This window comes from Natator depressus, chromosome 8, assembly GCF_965152275.1.
Source record: "Natator depressus isolate rNatDep1 chromosome 8, rNatDep2.hap1, whole genome shotgun sequence".
NCBI classification, from domain to species: Eukaryota; Metazoa; Chordata; order Testudines; family Cheloniidae; genus Natator; species Natator depressus.
In genome coordinates this window covers 48,767,641-48,787,474 of record NC_134241.1, presented here as the reverse complement: position 1 = coordinate 48,787,474, position 19,834 = coordinate 48,767,641, and the positions used below count along the sequence as shown (strand labels likewise).

The window sequence follows — 19,834 nt, the reverse complement described above, 5'->3', positions numbered from 1 at the left end:
CAAGTTACGCTGGCAAAAGCACTTTTTCCCAGTATAAAAATGTCGTGTAAAAAAAAAAAAAAGAATCACAATGCTAACCAACAGTACCAGCACAAGTTTTCGTGTAGACCTGGCCTAAGTCTTATGCACAACGGATTGCCATCCACAAGTGCACTGCTAATAACTCTGTGACTGAACATACACAATGTCTCTTGCCAAATCTCTCCAGTGCAGCTGTGTGTACTCAGAGACTTCCAAAAGGCACTGTAAATTAAGACGTGCAAAATAATCATGAAAATGTATCGGCCCAAACATAAATTCAAGGACTAGACACGCTCAGTCTAACCGTGATGATAAGGGAAAAACCCAAATGAAATTAATGTTATTTCAGTTGCCTTTCAACAAGTGTACTTGACTCAGGTGAGAATTTTACAGGCTGATGTAATTGCTATAGAGCATATTTTTCACATCACTCATTAATGGAATATACTCTGCATACGGCTCAGGATTTGGGCGTATTAGGAGTGCTGCGGGGGGAAGCTTGGATAATGCTTATAGTTTGATTCAAACCTGTTATTAGCCTCTCTCTATGATGAGAACTAAATCCATACCCACACCAAATGATGATGTTCAAATCTGTCATCACTTTTCACTTCAAGTAACTGAAACTACTTGGTTTTTGATCTGATGTCTCACGATGCAGAAGGAAGGGAGTATTCTGGTGAACTTCTTATGCCTTAAACATCCTATAAGGAACAGATTGTCACTTATCTGGGTCTACTGCAGAAAATGGAGATCAAGAGTAGGTTTCTAAAGTACTTGTAAAAAACCAAGCTTAGGTCACTCTAGGAATAGTACAAGGATTAGTTAGAATATGGCAATAAAGAAAACCCCCTATCCCTCTAGAAAACCAATTCCCCATTATAAAACTGTCTGGGTCCAGCTAAAGAACTCCCTCCTACACACAATAACCAGCTTAGTTGGAATATTTATGTTCAGCTATGAAATACTGGATATTAGATAACAGAACTGCTTTGGACCAATTATACAACAGAACCAAAGCCTGGTTTAGTTACAGAACCATGGAAGAGAACTGGACAGGACTGGCTAGTGATTTTCAGCCTTTTAGCTTAACTATTTTGTGTGTTTGGCTTTGTTCTTGTGCTACTGTACAAATGATAAGCAGGTCAGACATCTCTGTATCATAACAAGCCACACTAGCTTCAGGCCATTTCACAGACACACAGCTCAGGTGCTCCAGCAGATAAGAGCATCTTTAACCATTTCCTTCTCAGAGATAAGTTAGACATTTTACAACTTGCCAGCTGGATTTTCACAGTCAAGCACAGAAATGTTAGAAGTAAGCAAATGTACAGCATCACTGCTTCAAATTATGGATGAAATTGCCTGCATGTCTGAAATTAATCATTGGCATCAGGAGTTAAGAATTCCGAATGCTAAACACCGATGCATTCTGCATTAGTATTTGGGAATGAGTAGGACATACTGCACTAGCAATCACGATGAAATGGAGAACAAAAACATTCAAATCTCTCTCATGCAGCCCTAACTATGACCCTCACACCAGTTAAGGAGTGGCACTGATGGGCTCAGAAGGGAGTATCCATCCAGTCTTCCTTGGCTAGAAGGGCAGTGAGCAGGATTCAGTGCTTCTTAGGTGGGCTGTGTAAAGCAGGGGGGAAAAATGGGGGAATCCTCATGTATCTAACAGCTGCAGAGGATCCTTGGAGGCAGAGGGAGGGGAAAGGAGGATGGCAGATAAGCTATGAATTAATTTCAAGAAAATGTGATCTCACCGCAAGCAGCCGAGGCACAAACAGGCGATGCCCCATCCCAAGAAGTTCCAGCACACGACATGCATACTCATTCACCAGCTTGCTCCTCTCGTCATGCATGTCCTGTGACTTTTTGATGGGTGGTGTGAGCTTGGCAGCTGGGGTTGTGCAAGGTACCCCCTCTTCCATGAGCAATAAGCAGTAAGTATCCAGAGTGAGAATCGCAGTCTCTTAGCCACAATCTGAAAAACTACAATATTATAGGAGCTAGCCTCAGGTCTCCCAAATAGGTTCACACTTCTGTCTAGAGCAAGGAATGCCAGCTAATGTCTTAGAAAGAGCAAGGCATCTTGCTATGAATCAAAGAAGAATATGATCCACTGTAATGGCTTAGCAGGAGTCCAAAGTAGATTACAAAAAACAAACCAAAGAACACATGCATCTAAATATATCCGGAGAGCAGGAAAATGGCAGAGAATGAGAGCAGGAAAGCTCTGATGGGAGAAAGGCAAAGGATAGCTAGCAGGGCCCAGTGCATCTATGAATGTGTGTGTGAGCAGACAGGAGCAGCAGTAAGAGCAATAAAACCAGGGCAGTTATGAAGCTGCAAAGAGAAAAGGATGAGCTCATTGCACTCCCTGATTCGTGACAATCCTGGCAGCAGCTGCTGCTGCTGCCTCTTGCTGTGAATCAGTAATGAAGGGGTAGGAAAGGAGGGGGAGGGGAGAGAAGGAGGTAGGTGAATGAGCATGCAGTGTGTGTCTCGGGGGAGAATGCTGTAATAAGAAGCCAATAGTGAGCTGTTGAACCAATGAGCTCCCCCTCCCAGTCTACCTTAAATCAATGTTAGCCAGACAGTTTCTGCTGTTGAATCCTGAACTCACAGATATATGAACTACATCCTCTTACCATTGCTTAGAGGAAATCAAGAGACTGCCAACCAATATATACACCTTATTCATATCTGCTTTTGAAAAACACAGACAGATTCAATACTGTCCACATATATGTGGGTAGGGCAAGACACTACAGTCCCTCCTAGATTACTGCATGGAACAGTGAGAGATGCCAGGGTGTACTGATGGACTACTGATAGAGAGAGCACAGCACCTGGATTCTAAGAAGCTGGAATGACATGGCCTATGTTTGTTTCAGGTAGTATGACTTCAGGAGCTGTTTCTGAATGTGGAGAAGATTTGCACTGATGGAACAGAATTTCTACAAAGTATAAAATATGATAGAAAAGAAAGAACTGCAAATTTGTCGGGGGGAATGCTGTGATGTCACACCTTCAATTGTCTTCCATTTCTCCCATGCATGGAACAGGCCAGGTACCTCTGCCATATGGCTAGATATATTGTACCGGGTTCTACTTCATCTCTCATTGGGAGTGAGCTTGAGAAAGCATGCCTTTTATGATGCTCTGCCTTTAAATCATTCAGTTAGAAAATGGACTGTCCAACAGAGCATATCTTTGGAACAATTCATACACTAGACTGAAAACTAAAATAATATCCCTGCCTATGCAGACAGATAATGGAATTCTACATATTTCTAATTTATAGAAAGATGGTAGATCTTGTAAAGCTCTAAAATGACAAAGATATGATCCCTGAAAATTGCACACATTTCTGCAAATACAGATTAGTTTGCAAAAAGCATTTGACCCTGGACTTTCTATATCCAGGATAATCCCCTTTAGCAGAGCTACTAGCCAAAACATTATTTTATAAAAAGTGAAATTCCACAATACAGGGTCACCACATTGAAATCACAATCAGAATGCTCTCATATGAGTAGTCTAAATGTGAAGAAGATTTGACTTAAGACATGTCTGGATAAACTCTGCAACAGTAGTGAAAAATACTAAATTGAAGTTGATACAATTCAGGCTAATGCATTATCTATATTGAACTCCATTAAAACATGAACACATTTTCTTGGACTGACAAAGAACTGTACGGAAAAGGTGTTAGCAAAAATAACTCCATCCTCACAGGTCATCTTGGTTTACTGTGACAGATGAAATGTATGGGGAAATGGCTGGAGCAGTCGTGGAAGAAACTATGGGCTAGCAACAGCTGACTTTGTCCAAGATTCCTTAAACTCTTATGCATGGCTGTGCAGGAGGTAAAAAAGAAATTCTTCATTTTACTCTCAGCACCTACATATTTGCTCTAGCAGTATATAGCCTATTTTATCCAAGCAGTCTTCTCCTGGCAGTTGATTTGAGTACATCCTGCTGCAAGGAAATATCTTATTTTGCAGAGCAAATCATTCATGTTTGGACTGGGCTGTCTGGAGAACAGAATTTTGAAGGAGGGGAGGCTAGACCATCTCTGATTTAGTTAAGGTTAGTGATACCCACTGGGGCTTGGGATATACAGGGAGTAAGTACTTTGATCCACACCCTGCACCTGGCTGTTGAAGGCTGGTAGGGAAGTAGTAGGTCCGTGATTGGTAGATTGTCCTAGCACTCTTAAGAGAAATTGTGTATGACCTTTGCACAAGAAATCTTTACTTGTAACAGACAATCTGACCAACTATAATCTTCCATTTTGGGTTAAGATTATGGAGAAAGCTCTGATATTCTAGAATCCTCAGATCTTTGATCCTTGCCGATCTGGCTTCAGACCAGTTATGGAATTCAGACTGCACTGGAAGTACTGGTTGAAGACTAAAGATCAGGAGTCCATATTAATAGATTTATTAGTGGACTTCAGCACTGTTCATCATGAGGTGGTCCTGACTTGCTTAAGGCCCAAGCAGGAAGATAGAAGGTTGCCTTGTAACATGATTCCAATGAATGCTCTTGCGTAATTGTTTCAGTGCATGGAAGGTCTCGCGTGGTTACCCAAGGTTCTACCTTATCACATCTAAACAATGTATGGGTAGGTCCACTGTGGGGACTAGCGAGAAAAGGATGTGTCAACCGGGTTGGGAAAAAGCTGAGGAGTTCCACTCGGGAAAACAAAACAACATAGTGGGGTTTTTTCCAATTTTGTTTTTGTATTTTTGAAGTATTTACATGAATATAACATATGTTGGAGAGTTCGCAGGTACTAGAAATATTAGAATCAAGTTTCAATCTGTGAATAGCTTCATAGATGCTAAGACCAGAAGGGACCACTGTGATCCTTTACTCTGCCCTCCTCTATAACACAGGCCATAGGACTTTCCCAAAATAATTCTAGTTTGAACTAGAGAAGACGTTTTAGTAAAACATCCAATTTTGGCTTAAAAATTGCCCATGATGAAGAATCCAGCATGACCCTTAGTAAGTTGCTCCAGGGATTAATTCCCTTCACTTTTAAAAATATATGCCTAATTTCCAGTCTGAATTTTCAGTCTTGTTCGACCTTTGTTGGCTAGGTTGAGGAGTCCATGATCATAATCAAAGTTTCAAAATGAAAACTTTACTCTAAAATATTAAAAAGGAAACAGTGCGACTATGAAGGTTCTTGTTATGCCTACTGGGAAACACAAAGGAACTTACAGAACTGTCTAGAAACATAGAGGGTGGAATGACTGGTGAAGAGGCAGGGCTAGTGGGTGGAATCAACAGGAGGCAGAACTGTTCCATTCAGCATTTGTCAATTTTTGAAAGACCTGCACTCTGATCAACAGACCTCAAGCTAATTTTAGTAGACGGGGGGCCTCCGCTATTGTGTTCTTTTGTTTTGCTTACAGAAATGCAGACTTTTCATTTTGGATAAGGTTTGTTTCTTTTTATGTATGAAGAATGAATATGCTTGTGAAGTGAATACAAAGATGTCTCTTTACTCTAGCAGGCAAAGAAATAATGAGATCCAATTGCTGGGGGCTGAAGCAAGACAATTTCAGATTGGAAAGAAGGTGCGATTTTTAGCAGGGAGGATAATTAACTACTGGAGTAGCTTCCCAAGGGATGTGGTGCAGTCCTCATTCCTTTACATCTTTAAATCAAGATTGATGGTCTTGCTAAAAAAGAGCTATATTGTAACACTAACTCAACTAAGAAGTTATAGGTTTGATGCAGGGGGTGCAATCTATGGCCTGAGTTGTGCGGGAGGTCAGAGCTGAATATCATAATGGTCTCTTTTGGCCTTAAAATGTGTGACTGACAGTGGTTTTTTTGCGTTTCATTTTACAAAACCTTTAAGGGTTTTGTTTTGTTTTTCAATGCGTACCCCTCCCAGTTTTTTCCTTGGGAAAATAATCTTTTTTTTTCTTCTTTTTTTTGGAGGGGTGTGTGTTTTTCTAATAAGCCGATGATGATCTGGTGTCTCCATTGCATCCGAGCCAGAGGGTACAGTGGAATGTTTCTCTCTATGGATGGAGTACAGTATATGCAGCTTATTAGCAACCCCTCAGTGGACAGCCAAAAGTTGCCATTAACCAGCAGTTGTCAGTAAGCGAAAGGCAGATTTGTAAGGCTGCAGCCAGGGAAGGAAGCGCTGGACCTGCCCGAGCTCTGGACACAGGCAAGTTTATGGGGGCTGCAGCCAGGGAAGGAAGTGCTGGGACATCCCGAGCCCTGGATGCAGACAGATTTTGGGGGCTGAAGCCAAGGAAGGAAGCGCTGGGACATCCTGAGCCCTGGACGCAGGCAGGTTTATGGGGGCTTCAGCCAGGGAAGGAAGCACGGGGCTACAGGGTACCTCTCCCTGGACTCTCCAGGCTGCGTTCTGCCTTGGCACAGGGGGCCTGGGCTTGATACAGGTCAGCTCTTCCTTCCTTGGCTGCAGCCTCACAATCCTGCCTGTAGCTGGGGCTTTCCATGGGGTGCAAGGGTGCTGGGATGTGTGGAGTCCAGGTCCTGGTGCCAGGGCAGGACACAACCTGGAGAATGCAGGGTGAGGTAACTGTGCCAGCCCATTGGCCCTCAGTGCCCTGATCCCTATGCAAAGCCCTGGCATCTGGGTGTCTGCCTGCAGCCTATCCTGGGGCATGGGCTCCACATGTCCCAGCACTTCCATCCCTGGCTGCAGCCCCGCAAACCTGCCAGTGACTGGGGCTTTCCACAAAAAAGTTGTCAATAGCTGGCATGCCTGTTGCCAATATCCAGACCAATTCACGTTGTAGCCCATTGTACAGTATCGGTTCCAGGCAGAATGGTTCTATTAACAGAAAGCGGTTATTAACTAGGCCATTATTAAGCAGAACCTCCTGCAATTGGCACACGAATGAGAGTGAACAGGCTGCGTCTCAACCCGGACTGAGCTGCTATTAGTAGGCTGGAAGAAACAATGGGAAGATATGGCAACAATTACCTTAAACCCTCAGATTGAGAGTGGGTCTGCTGTTTGTCATTCAAATTTGCGATTTGGCAATCTTGTTACACTCCCAGCTGCTGCAGTTTTATAGCACAAGTAAGCAGGACATCTTATTTCCATCTGTTTCTTGTCAGGAAGTTCCAGCACACACACTCTCACTGCCATTCATGCAACATTAGGCTATTGCAATGGGCTCTTCAAAGGGCCACTCCTTAAATCAACTCAGAAACTGAGGCTGTTGCAACTGGGAGCAAAGCTTGCAAGTTAAGCAGCTTGTCTTGCAGTCAGCACACAGCACTAGTACTCAATCTCCACGGGCTGCTCATTAGCTTCTCAGTGGACTTTAAGGTATTGGTTCTGACCTATACATCCCTAACTGGCCGAGGGCTTTCTTCTCCAAGAGACTCTTTCTGCCCATGCGACAATGCCACAGTTGAGCTCAGCAGAGATGCATGATGAGGAGCTCCCTGCTAGAGAAGTAGATGCTAGAGAAGTAGCTGCTGGCAGGGCATTCTCTGTGAGGGCTCCTCAACTTTGGAATTCACTCTCCAACTTGGTTTCAAAATAGCCCACATTTGTTGACCTTAAGAGCATGGTTCAAAGCCATCTCTCTGATGTAGTTTTAATATATGATTGTGTTTGAAAATGTGTCAAGGAGCCCCTAAAATAAAGGATAGGTACTTTTATGGAACTATTGTGTAAATCAAAACAAAAACATATACATGGGAAGGAATCTGTGGACGGATGAAGTTCAGGGGATTCTAGATGAGGTTGTGGATTTCTATCTGGGGGAGATTAGGGTTCTGTGATAGTTGAGGAGGGAAATTTTAGTTTAGGACAAACTGGAGAAATGGCCTGAAGTAAATAGGCTGTAATTCAATAAGGACAAATGCAAAGTACTCCATTTAGGAAGGAACAATCAGTTGTACACATACAAAATGGGAAAAGACTGTGTAGGAAGGAGTAAAATGGAAAGGGATCTAGGGGTCATAGTGGACCACAAGCTAAATATGACTCAAGAGTGTAATGCTGTTGCAAAAAAAGGGAACATCATTCTGGGATGTATTAGCAGGAGTGTTGTAAGCAAGACACGAGAAGTAATTCTTCTGCTCTACTCCATGCTGATTAGATCTCAACTGGAATATTATGTCCAGTTCTGGGCACCACATTTCAGGAAGGATGTGGACAAATTGGAGAGAGTCTAGAGAAGAGTGACAAAAATCATTAAAGGTCTAGAAAACATGACCTATGAGGAAAGATTGAAAAAATTGGGTTTGTTTAGTCTGGAAAAGAGAAGACTGGGAGGGGACATGATAACAGTTTTCAAGCATGTAAAAGGTGGTTACAAGGAGGAGGGAGAATAATTGTTGTTCTTAATCTCTGAGGATAGGACAAGAAGAAGCAATGGGCTTAAATTGCAGCAAGGGAGGTTTAGGTTGGACATTACGAAAAACTTCCTGTCAGGGTGGTTAAGCACTGGAATAAATTGCCTAGGGAGATTGTGGAATCTCCATCACCAGAGATTTTTAAGAGCAGTTTAGACAAACACCCAGGAATGGTCTAGATAATTAATCCTGCCACCAGTGCAGGGGACTGGACTAGACGATCTCTCTAGGTCCCTTCCAGTTCTATGATTCTATGGCATTCATAGAATCACAGAAGTGTATGATTGGAAGTGACCTCAAGAGGTCGTCTAGTCCAGTCCCCTGCACTCGAGGCAGGACTAAGTATTATCTAGACTGTCCCTGACAGGTGTTCGTCTAACCTGCTTTGTAAAAACCTCCAATGATGGAGATTCCACAACATCCCTAGGCAATTTATTCCAGTGCTTAACAACCCTGACAGTTGGGAAGTTTTGCACAAAACAGTTGCTGGTTTGCTACTGCTGTTTTTAAGTATTTGTCAAGGGTGCTCAGAGCCTGGCGATATGGGGGTTTTATGTCTTAAATGTTCATCCTGGGCTCACACTCAGATACTACGGTAATGGAAGCCATATGAGTACCAAGTTAAATAGATAGGCACTGAAATAACAAAACAAGCATCACTAATAGTTCCTACATCATAAACTATTGCTTTTGTATGATAGTTTCTGAGCTACAGAACTGTCCAAAGAAAGTGTCTTTGGATTACCATTAGTATTTTAGTATCAAAAAAGACTGAGTCACTAAAAAGCTAATGAGAATCTAACATTGAAAAAACAGAGGTTCTCTTTAATGAAAATGCCTTCCTATGGAAAGATAAAACACAGGCTGCAATGAGAATAAATTTGAAAATACATGAAGACCATGTTTTTCCTTACACTGGAAGACAGGAGACCAGAATGGTGGGCAGCAGTTTTCAGAGAATATCAAATAAGCCAGGGGCTTGGGGCCACTAAAGGGCTGAATTCTGGTGAATTTTGAGTTATTTTTCCTGCTTTCATTCTCAAACCCTTTTAAAGAAAAAAAAATAGCTTAAAATCCACATGAACATGTACATGACACTCTAGCATAGTGGTCCCTTGGTCCTGAGCTTATTAGGACAAATTATCCATGGCAAACAGTTTCACATGGGAGTTGAAGGGTTCATCTACAGACTTGGTGTCTAAAGAGACAATTTTCAATAAATATACTCAGTAGAGCTGGGCTTTGAAACCTGCAAAACCCACTGCTGTTGACCTCCCTGAGCTGGGGGAACTAGAAATGTAAAGGAGAATCTCAGCTTTGTTTTTTTAAAAAGATAAATTTCTAGATCTCTCCCTTGTGAAGACAGCCTTGAAAACACAGAACAATATCCACTGATCACTAATGCTGAATGGAATAATTAGCTGGAATCCACTTCTGCAGCAGGAGCCTTGGGAAAGAACCTAACAAACCCCTGTGCACCTGCTCCCCCTGCACACATTTTTGAGGTAAAATGAGTAAGTTTAACTTTGTTCTGCCTCTCAAATAACCGTCTCCCTAGCCATGCCTCAAATCCTTAGGCCAGCCTTGTGCATAGTAGCGTGATAATGGTGAACACGAATCGGTTACACTTTGGATGTTGAGAGGGAAAACAAATTGTTGTCACTGTTTTGCAGGGCTACCCAAAATGATATGGGGCTAGCTCTGCACTTAGACAGTTTTTGTAGTTTTGCTGAGAATTCAGAGGTATCTCTTGGACATGTCTAGAGACACAGCCAGTGTTGGGCTAAGGAGCCCCAAAACCACATCTTTGAAAAATCTACTTCTCATGTAGAAGTTTTTCTCAGGAAATCCTTGTCTCTCTTAGTTCCTGCCAAGCAAGTAACTGAGCCTGTATAGCTCACCAGAAAGAAAATCCAACATGACATCAACAGTGTCAACAAACAGTCAAGAGAGGAGTGACTGTCAGACATCTTCAACAAAGGCTCAGAGAGAGCCTGGAGTAAACTTAAAAGTAAGGAAAGGACAAATAACCCTCACCTCCCAGAACACTCAGACTTCCTGGGGAAGTGGCTTGTGCCAGCCTAAGCCTCAGAACACCCCATCCATTTGCAAGGGGTGAAATTAACTCCATCTCTCTCAGCCTCATGCTGGATGCCAGTCAGGGTATGTCTGCAGTGCAGCTGGGAGCCTGGGTAGATAGACACATGCTAGCTCTGGTCAAGTTAGCGTGCTAAAAAGACGACGTTGTGGCATGCATTAGCCACCCATGTATGGACACAAGGGGTGGGGTAGGCTACTACATGGGAGGCTAGCTTGTGTTGCCACCCACGCCATAATGGCCACAGTGCTATTTTTAGTGTGCTATCTCAAGCAGAGCTAGTGTGTGTCTGTCTACCCAGGCTGGGAGGCACACTCCTAGCTGCAAAGTACCCTAAGAAGCCTATATGTAGAGCTTAAGTGGGATTTAAGTGAGAGAGACAAGCATTGTGCTGGCCTAGTGTTGACAAATTATACAGTTTTATTGTGAGTCTCACAATATTTTTAAAGCACTTGGAGTCACGTGATTGCATGAGAATCTTGGCTCTCATTTAAAAAAGACTCTAGCCCTCTTGGTTGCAGAGAAATTGTGAAAATGTGGCATTCAGAAGTGGTGTGCCAAGTCTTCATTTATTCACTTTAAGGTTTCGCATGCCAGTAATACATTTTAACGTTTTTAGAAGGTCTCTTTCTATAAGTATATAATATATAACTGAACTATTGTTGTATGTAAAGTAAATAAGGTTTTTAAAATGTTTAAGAAGTTTCATTTAAAATTAAATTAAAATGCAGAGCCTCCCAGACTGGTGGCCATGGCCCCGGGCAGTGTGAGTGCCACTGAAAATCCGCTCGCGTGCCGCCTTTGGCACGCGTGCCATAGATTGCCTACCCCTGCTCTCAAGGCTCAGAATCCGAAGGCAAATAAAAAGAACACAGAACATATATTTTAAAATCTCAAGATTTTTCAGGGCTGACTCATGATTTTTAAATATTTGGAGTTGGCAATATTGCAAATTTTATCCAGAGTGAGGAAAGAGATGCAGTGCCTTCTTGTCCCCTGCCTATCCTTCACTGACATACCTGTAGTCCTGCTGGTAGAATTCCAAGAAATCAATAAAAACAATGAGGAGCCCTTGTGGCACCTTAGACACTAACAAATTTATTTGGGCATAAGCTTTCATGGGCTAAAACCCACTTCATCAGATGCATGGAGTGGAAAATACAGTAGCAGGTATATACACACAGTACATGAAAAGATGGGAGTTGCCTTACCAAGTGGGGGGTAAGCGCTAACAAGACAATTCAATTAACAGTAGAATACCAAGGGAGGAAAAATCACTTTTGTGGTGGTAATGAAGGTGGCCTAGTTCAAACAGTTGACAAGAAGGTGTGAGTAACAGTAGGGGGAAATTAGTATGGGGAAATTAGTTATTGTAATGACCCATCTACTCCCAGTCTTCAGTGACTAAAGCGAGGCTGTCTCAAATGCAGTAACTCAAGTGCACTACATTGAGCTGACGGTTGCAGTGAAGACAGGACTTGAGAGGCAGAGAACAAAATCTTATCCGTGATTTTTAAAGTCCTGGTACCGCCCAGAGCACAACACTCAAAATTTGGGGCTGGGTAGGTGTAAGCGTCCACCCAAAGGAGCTGACAAGGTAGCATGAGAGCAGAATGAAAAGGGCTCCCTGCGTTACTGGCAAGATGTTCGCTATAGAGGAAATGTACTCCTATGCAGAGGGCCAGTGTAACCTTGATGCATCACTTGCCTCCCACATAAACCCTGGCTTTAAGAGGTACACCAGTTGTGATGGCCCTCTGCATAGTGATAAATTTCACTGCATGAGAGCAAGTTGTCCCTAACAGGTTGGTTTGATGAGTGAAGGTAGCAAAGGATAGAGAAGGGAAAGGAGAGATACAGAAGAATAATGATATCAAATAATCCACCTTTTTCATTCTAGTTTTAATTTATTTTTGGAAATGGGGAGCCTCTGAGCCTGCCCACCCCCACCAGCGAGCTGTCTGAAGTACTCCCTATCACTAACTTTTAAGACACTCTAGATAGCATATGTTAAAAAGATTTCCAACCCCTGTACATTTGAACTTAGTATCTTTTTACAGACCAAAGGATAGGCCTTGATCTGTTCGCAACCAATATTTTCTTAGTGGTTGCCTACATCAGTGCACTTGATCAACAGCCAGGGTTTGGGGATTTTTATGAACTGTGGACAAGATTTTTTGTTTTGTCCACAGCCTGTAAGTAGCTCATCTCTACAAAGAGAGTGCGCATGTCCAAGAAGTCACGGTGCCAAAGCACTGTCAACTCTGGAACTCCTTGCCAGAGAGTGTTGTGAAGGCCAATACTATAATGGGGTTCAAAAGGGAGCTAGATAGATTCATGGAAGATAGGTCCACCAGTGGCTATTAGCCAGGATGGGCAGGAATGGTGTCCCTAGCCTCTGTTTGCCAGTAGCTGGGATTGGGTGACAGGGCATGGATCACTTGACGATAACCTGTTTTTCATTCTCTTTGGGGCACCTGCCATTGGCCACTGTCAGAGGACAGGATAGTGAGCTTCTGTGAGTAAGATCTTTGGTCTGACCCAGTAGGGCCATTCTTATGTTATGTTTTGTTACACTTTTAGTTATTGCACACTATTTTCTTTGTGTTTCAGTTTCGTGTATTTTAATTTAAACTTTTACTTCTGTATGATTATGGATCTTTATAGTTGCCTCATTTTGCTAGCCCCAAACTGAATTGAAAAGCGTGCATTTAATTTTCCAGGTAACCGAGTAGGAAGATTAAAGTAAGGAAACAATACATAATGTGTAGAATTTAAAAATCTGATTATAAAAACTGATTTTCCTGAGCCTCCCTATGTTGCTTTGATAGTTGCTTAACCATAAACAAGAGAACATTTGCTCAGAAGTCGCATTTTGTGATATAGCTACATAAGTTTGGATGCAATTAATCGAAAATGTAAATTCCACTGTAAAACTTGCTTTACACTTGCAGCTCACTCAATTAAGAACTTTTGAGTGGGAATAAAAAAGCTTGCAATGGCTAAAATTGCCTTCCATATTTGTCTAAAATGGGGTGTCAAATGACACTTTTTAATGGAACAGGTTTCCTAACAGATGCAAATATTTCAATGTTTACTTTGCAATCCACAACAAAGAAGCCGGCTGTCCAGGTGATAAAAGGCACTTGAATAGGTGCCATGCACTGGAATGGGAATTCATTTTCCTTTTCACCATTCTAAATCTATATTCTTAATGAGCGTCCTTTTTATGAATATGTCAAGATAGTAAATTGCTTGTGAAAGTGCTCTAAACTGTCCTTCATTAACAGTGTATCTGCCATTTAAACATGAATGTTCATTTTACGCTGCTGTGCCTTAGTCTGTCTCCCTCTTGGGAACTGGGAGGTGAGAGCAAAGAAAGTTGTTTACATCAATGAGCTCAACTTATTAACAATGCTTCAGTTACAATTACAATATTAAATATCTAAACAATAAGGAATTGTATAATACTGCCACCAACTGGACAAAATTATAATTGAGAATGCTTTGTGGATGCTATATGTCAGGGTGGCCAAACCACAGCTCGCAAGCTGCTTTACAGTTAAAGAGCAGCTTGCAGAGCCTCCTATGCCCTTCCCCCAGCCCATTCTCCACCTACCAGACTTGGCAGTGGGGAGCTCTGGACTTCTGCCCTACAGCAGGGTGGTGGCTCTCAGTGCTTCTGCCCAGTGGGGAGGAGGCTCTCAGGGCTTGAGTCCCATGGGGTGCACCTGCTGGGGTGTGGGGCTTGAGCCCCACTTTTGCTGAAGCCCTGATCCCCAAGATAACCCTCCTCCCTGCCAGGCAGACATCCCAAGCCCCAGCAGGTGTGCCCGGCTCTCTAACTTCTAAAGATTATCAGATGTAGCTTGGAGGGTCAGTAAGTTTGGTCACCCCTGTTTTATATTCTACATCAATATCTGAAAGGTAGTAACTGTTGGAGGAAGATGTGATGAAATGGAACACTTAAACTTTCCCTACAGTGTCCAAGTTGTATTTCCTTCAACACTCTATTTTCCATACTGAATCAGACTAATACTCCCAATCAGGTCTGGGAGACTATGGCAGTGGCCAATGCCTGTTGTTCAGAGAAAAGCAACCAAAACAATACATGATGATTGTGCCTAATCAACTGTGCATTGCTGTGAATGTGCTAGATCATGGAGGTGGGGATGAGAGCAGGTTCCTCCCCGATTCCTGTGACTATCATTTTATTCTCTGAAGCAGGTTAGCATGCCCAGGTTATTGGTCAGAGGAGCTTCACTGTCATTTTAAACTCTAGCGAAAGCTCAGTTTTAATCTAGGCACCTGGTAGAGCAGTGACACCAAATTTACTAGGTTAGTAGACAGGTCAGGACCAGAGTTATAATTCTGTTGGTAATTAGAGGACATTACTGAACATTACTCACAGATGCCAGGAAGAAATGACATTTACTGGATAAAGGCTCTTTAATAGCCTGTTGATTCCTAAAATTAGAAATCACCCAAAAGATTGTGGAGGAGAAAAAACAACTAAAGTTGCCATTAATTTAGGCCTGGGGCGAGGTCTACCTAGACCAAGCCCCCCGAGCTGTTGGTCTACATGCAGTATCCAACTCCAGCTCTGGTAAGGAACAAGCTCCTCAGAAGCACATGGTTTCATAAAGATGTTGTTCTGAAGCACTCAGACTTCGTTACTGTTATTTGAAAGACAGATCAACTAAAAACATATGGTTTCTAAGCTATAAAAGTTGGAGACAAATACATTTAAGTGGCAAATATTTATTCCAGAACTCAGAGTACAAAAATCCTATCCCCTCAAACAGAAGAGCAATTCCTGCTGAAAGCAAGCCATCCTCTAATTTAGATCATCATTTCCATGTTGCTGCTGCTATGGAAATGGAGTCTTCTGTAAAAAAGTGAAAGGTACATCCTTTTAAACTAATAAGTAGTTTCTAATTTAGAACCTCATCTTACTTGACTATATTCTCTTTGTGGTTATTTTGTGCTTTCCAATAGGGAAATATTTTATCAAGATAACTTCTCTATTACTGCCGCAACATAAGGATGGATGCAACATAATGTATTGTCTTAAGAGTTGCTAACCAGAGTAACAAACCAAAATGCAGACAGTTACAAGCTTATAAAGTGCTTATTATAAAGTGATTCCAGAATACCTTCTTAAAAATTTTCCCTTCTAATCATCTGGGGTAGTCAATTCAGAACTGACTCAGTGGGCAAAGGAGGTAGAATGTACAGATAATCATCAAGTAATTAGATTGAGTGCTTTATGTTACAAATAACCAGGGCTAATAATTTAAAACAAGAAGTCTCCTTAATCATAACAAGGTCTTTCTAAAGGCAGATGTTTAGGGGTTCAATCCTCTTCCTAACATAACACCAAGGCCCTTGCCTACACTTGAAAATTTTTCTAGAAACATACTACTGTTGCTAACATCAGCTCAGCTGCACAAGTGTTAGCAACGTTGGAAGCACTACTGCAGACAGACGACTGAGCTGATGCAGATGTTTTAAAAACCGTATCACATAACCCTGTTCAGAGCAAGTCTAATCAACATGGTGTTAAAACACTACCAGCAGCCTACGCATATGTATGTGATAGAAACATCATGTAGGCATGCAGCTGAAACATCTTTGGATGTAGCAGAGTACGTTCCAATACCCCAAATAGTGAAACATCCGCCAGGTCACAGCACGTGTGTACACGTAACCTAGTCCATTAGAGAGACTCTGTGCTGAGATAAACTGGCCCCTAGCTTTACCCCTACGAGCTATGAGAAGTCTAAGGGCTTGTCTACACTACCGCACGGGGTTGATCTAAGATACGCAACTTCATTTACGTGAATAGTGTAGCTGAAGTCAACATACTTAGATCTACGTACCACAGTGTCTTCACTGTGCTAAATCGACAGCAGATGCTCTCCCATCGACTCTGCTTGCGCGTCTCTTTCCGGTGGAGTACCGGAATCGATGGGAGAGCGCTCAGCAGTCAATTTATCTTGACCCCCACTGTGTCAATTGCTGCCTGCCATCCGGTGGGTAGTGTAGACAAGCCCTAAGAGTTTAATTAATTGGCTTTGTCTTGTCTAGGAGATAAGTAAAAGCTCTCAACATTTAAGGTGTATAATCTAATGTCTCTCAGAATCAAATGGGGTTTAGGGAAGAAGACAGGTAAATTAATGAGCTGATTAAGACGGAAATAAAAGACTACTTTAGTAAAATAAATTTTGGGTGAGGATATAGGGACCAGCTATCAGGATTTGGAACTCACTAACTCTGGGAAATCCATATAGAAAAGCTATTCTATTTCAGCATAAACAGCTGTCTATGAGAAGGTTTTCTGCTTTCTGAAATGATCTCCTGAACTTCTGCAGAACAGTCAGAGCTGAAACCTCCTGACAGGCCAGTAGCAAACTTTTAAGACTGAGCAACTTCCATGTGAAGAACATAGCTGTGATCCTGAGAGAATACACCCAGGAGATTGAGAAGTGAGACTTCAAGGTCCAATTCTAGATCCATGAGATCCAAGAACCAGAGCTGTTCGGTCCAGTTTTGAGCTACCAATAACACTTTGTCCCACTTGCTCTTTCTGATGACTCTGGGAAATAGAGATATTTGGGGAAAACATGTAAGAACTGTTGACTTCAATTGCAGAAACAAATCTCTTGAGGATCCTGGGATTATTCTGCATGATTTTTATGTTTGAAATCTCAGGTTTCACATATCTTGTCTTCCTTGTTTTTGCTGGAGGTCTCCCTTGGAAAACTCAAAGAAGTGGATTAGGTGCTCTCTTAGCCCTTCATTGCTATGACGGGGTGCTAAATCTTTGAAAAAGGGAGCTTGCCTGTTAATTGTTCATTAGGCAGAATACATTGTTAAGTGAGTGGTAACAAAAACAAAACAAAAAAGCATTCAACACTCTGGATAAAAATCACTTTCCCCCTTACAGGGCTTGTCTTCACTGGAAAGCTGATTCATGTTATAGCTCAAGTAATCCTGTTAATTAGACTCCCATTCACACTCAAACTCCTCTCTTCTGTATTGCTGTACTAGTCACTCAAGTTGGCTGCCATGACTAAGGGCACAGACAAAACCCCAGTGACCAACTCACAGCTGCTAACATGACCATTCTGTCTCATGGATGCAGGCTAGCACTACTCAATTGTTGCTAGTTCTCTAGTACTCTCCCACAATCCTGCTTGACCATGTGGGACTCCATTTTCACAAGGTATGTGTCATGTCAAACTGCTAAATTCCCAGTCATCCCCAGAATCTTCCGCTACTTCCCGCAGCTCCCATTGGCCAGGAACTGCAAACCACGGCCACTGGGAGCTGTGAGGGGGCCATGCCTGCGGATGGTCAACGTCAGCAAAATGTCTCGTGGTCCACAATCAGATTACCCTGATGGGCCGCATGCGGCCCGCAGGCTGTCCACCACTGCCCAAGAACAATAATAGAGCACAAACATTTTTTCATCTTTTGCAGTCACTTTGAAAATTGAGAGTGGAAGCTAGTGGCATTGCAGACTGACAGCTCTATTGAAATGTATGTGAAATGAATTTCCTTTTTCCAGGCTGTTCCTTGAAGATGTGTCAATATAACAAAGTAACCACACAATCTGGCACAAACTAGCTATCTGCTAAGGAAACTCCAGTTACCAAGGTCACATTTTCACTGCAAGGCTAATTTGCGTTGTCTTCGTTTGAGTTACATACCTCACATTAGCATAGCTCAAGTGACAATGGCCACACTATGAAATAACCCTCACATTGGGCTGTCCACAAAGGTGCTGCACTCACTCATGTGTGATGCTATGATTTCTGGGGGTATATCCCATGCTTCTTTGAGCTACAGTAAGGTGAGCTGCTCTATGAATTATTTCCCAGTAAATTGTGGGACAATTTCTCTGTCCTTTCTGGACACATGGGAAATTGTGGGAAGACATTGGAGGACTAGTGACAATTGATTGGCACTAGCCTGCATCCCATTACAGAGTAGTTATGTTAACAACTGAGGAGCTGTGCTAATTTGAGTTGTAGTCTCTACCCCTTGAAGGGTCAGCCACTTTCAGTTAAAAGCACCAGGTTTTAAACAGCAGACTGTTGGACAATACGGTGGTTTTTTGACAGTAGCATGTTGGGAATACTGCAGAGCACTTGTCCAATTCAAGCACCACTTCCATTTCCAGACGAAAGCAAAGATGAAGTCCTGGCCCTGATGAAGTCAATGTGAGTTCTGCAATTTACATCAACTGTTGTTTTCTTCTGAGCAGGTACATCTATGAGGCATCTTAATCACTATATTACCTTTGTCACCAGGAACTTCACTGCATGATGAAGCAGTTTAATATAAACAACAAAGCTGAAGTTTTTAAGGACAACCACCCCCCCCTTTATATTTTCATTTTCCTCCATGATAACTCTGAGAGACCAACCATTATTGTCTGAGACTTTTCAATGTGGTTTTATTAGAAGGTGTGGCATATTCAATTAAGCAATCCCTGAAGGTGAATATCTCATACTGCTTTATAATAAACAAAAGGGTTAAAATAAATAACTTACCTTTAAGAGTGCCAAGGCTACATGAAAGATTATGTTCAGACCCTGAAAAGGAGAAGAAAAAAAGAGAACTGAATCAGTCCCACTGTACCAGGTTTTAGTTCTCCATTAGTTCCCACCATTTATTACCAGGGAGATTTGCAAGATTTTTGTCAGAGTCCTGAGGTACCCCCAAATTTCCCACACTTAAGGCCCCATGATGCAGCTTCCAAACTTCTAGCTGAGGGGGACCGAGAGACTTTGGATTCCAGCGATTTTGCTCTCTTACTGGTCAGATAGGTGCTTTTGGGCAGCCCTCTGTCCTTTGGCTAAGTATCAGTCAAATCTGGTCTCCCGTGGACAGTACAGAATACTACCAGCAACAGACCATTGGGACAGCCTGTTTCTTCAAAGCCAACAGAACCAAATAATCTAGTCAATACAATTTTTGCCAGTCCAAAGAAAGCAGCTTGTATCTACATTTTTTTTGTATTAAACACCCACAAAAATCCCAAGTCTTAAACACACAGGTTTTCTGATATCAACTCAAATGTAAGACAGTTCAGAGATCAGGCAGCTAGATGTGTAAATCAGCCCTGTTGTGCTTGCCACTTTCACTACATTGCAAACATATGGTTCTACATACATGAATACATATAATAAAGGAAATGATGATAAAATAATGATGCTCCACTGATTTCTGATCCCCTGAGAGAACACAGTGCTGGAATTGCTAGGCTAGTGGAGCTGAATTAAAGGTACCAGTGCTCCCTCCTAGCCTTTC

General features: G+C 42.2%; 1 protein-coding gene across 4 annotated transcripts in view; it reads right to left on the bottom strand.

Moving 5' to 3' along the window:
- Positions 1 to 19,834, bottom strand: part of RABGAP1L (RAB GTPase activating protein 1 like) — a 549,683-nt gene that overhangs the window by 121,030 nt on the left and 408,819 nt on the right. For 3 of the 4 annotated variants that reach the window (XM_074960981.1, XM_074960979.1, XM_074960980.1), the window contains one exon: positions 19,075 to 19,116. In XM_074960981.1, coding sequence (XP_074817082.1) covers positions 19,075 to 19,116 — 42 coding nt within the window. Of the gene's footprint in view, positions 1 to 1,796; positions 2,320 to 19,074; positions 19,117 to 19,834 lie in introns of those variants that run through there. The other variant, XM_074960982.1, reaches the window with a different exon arrangement.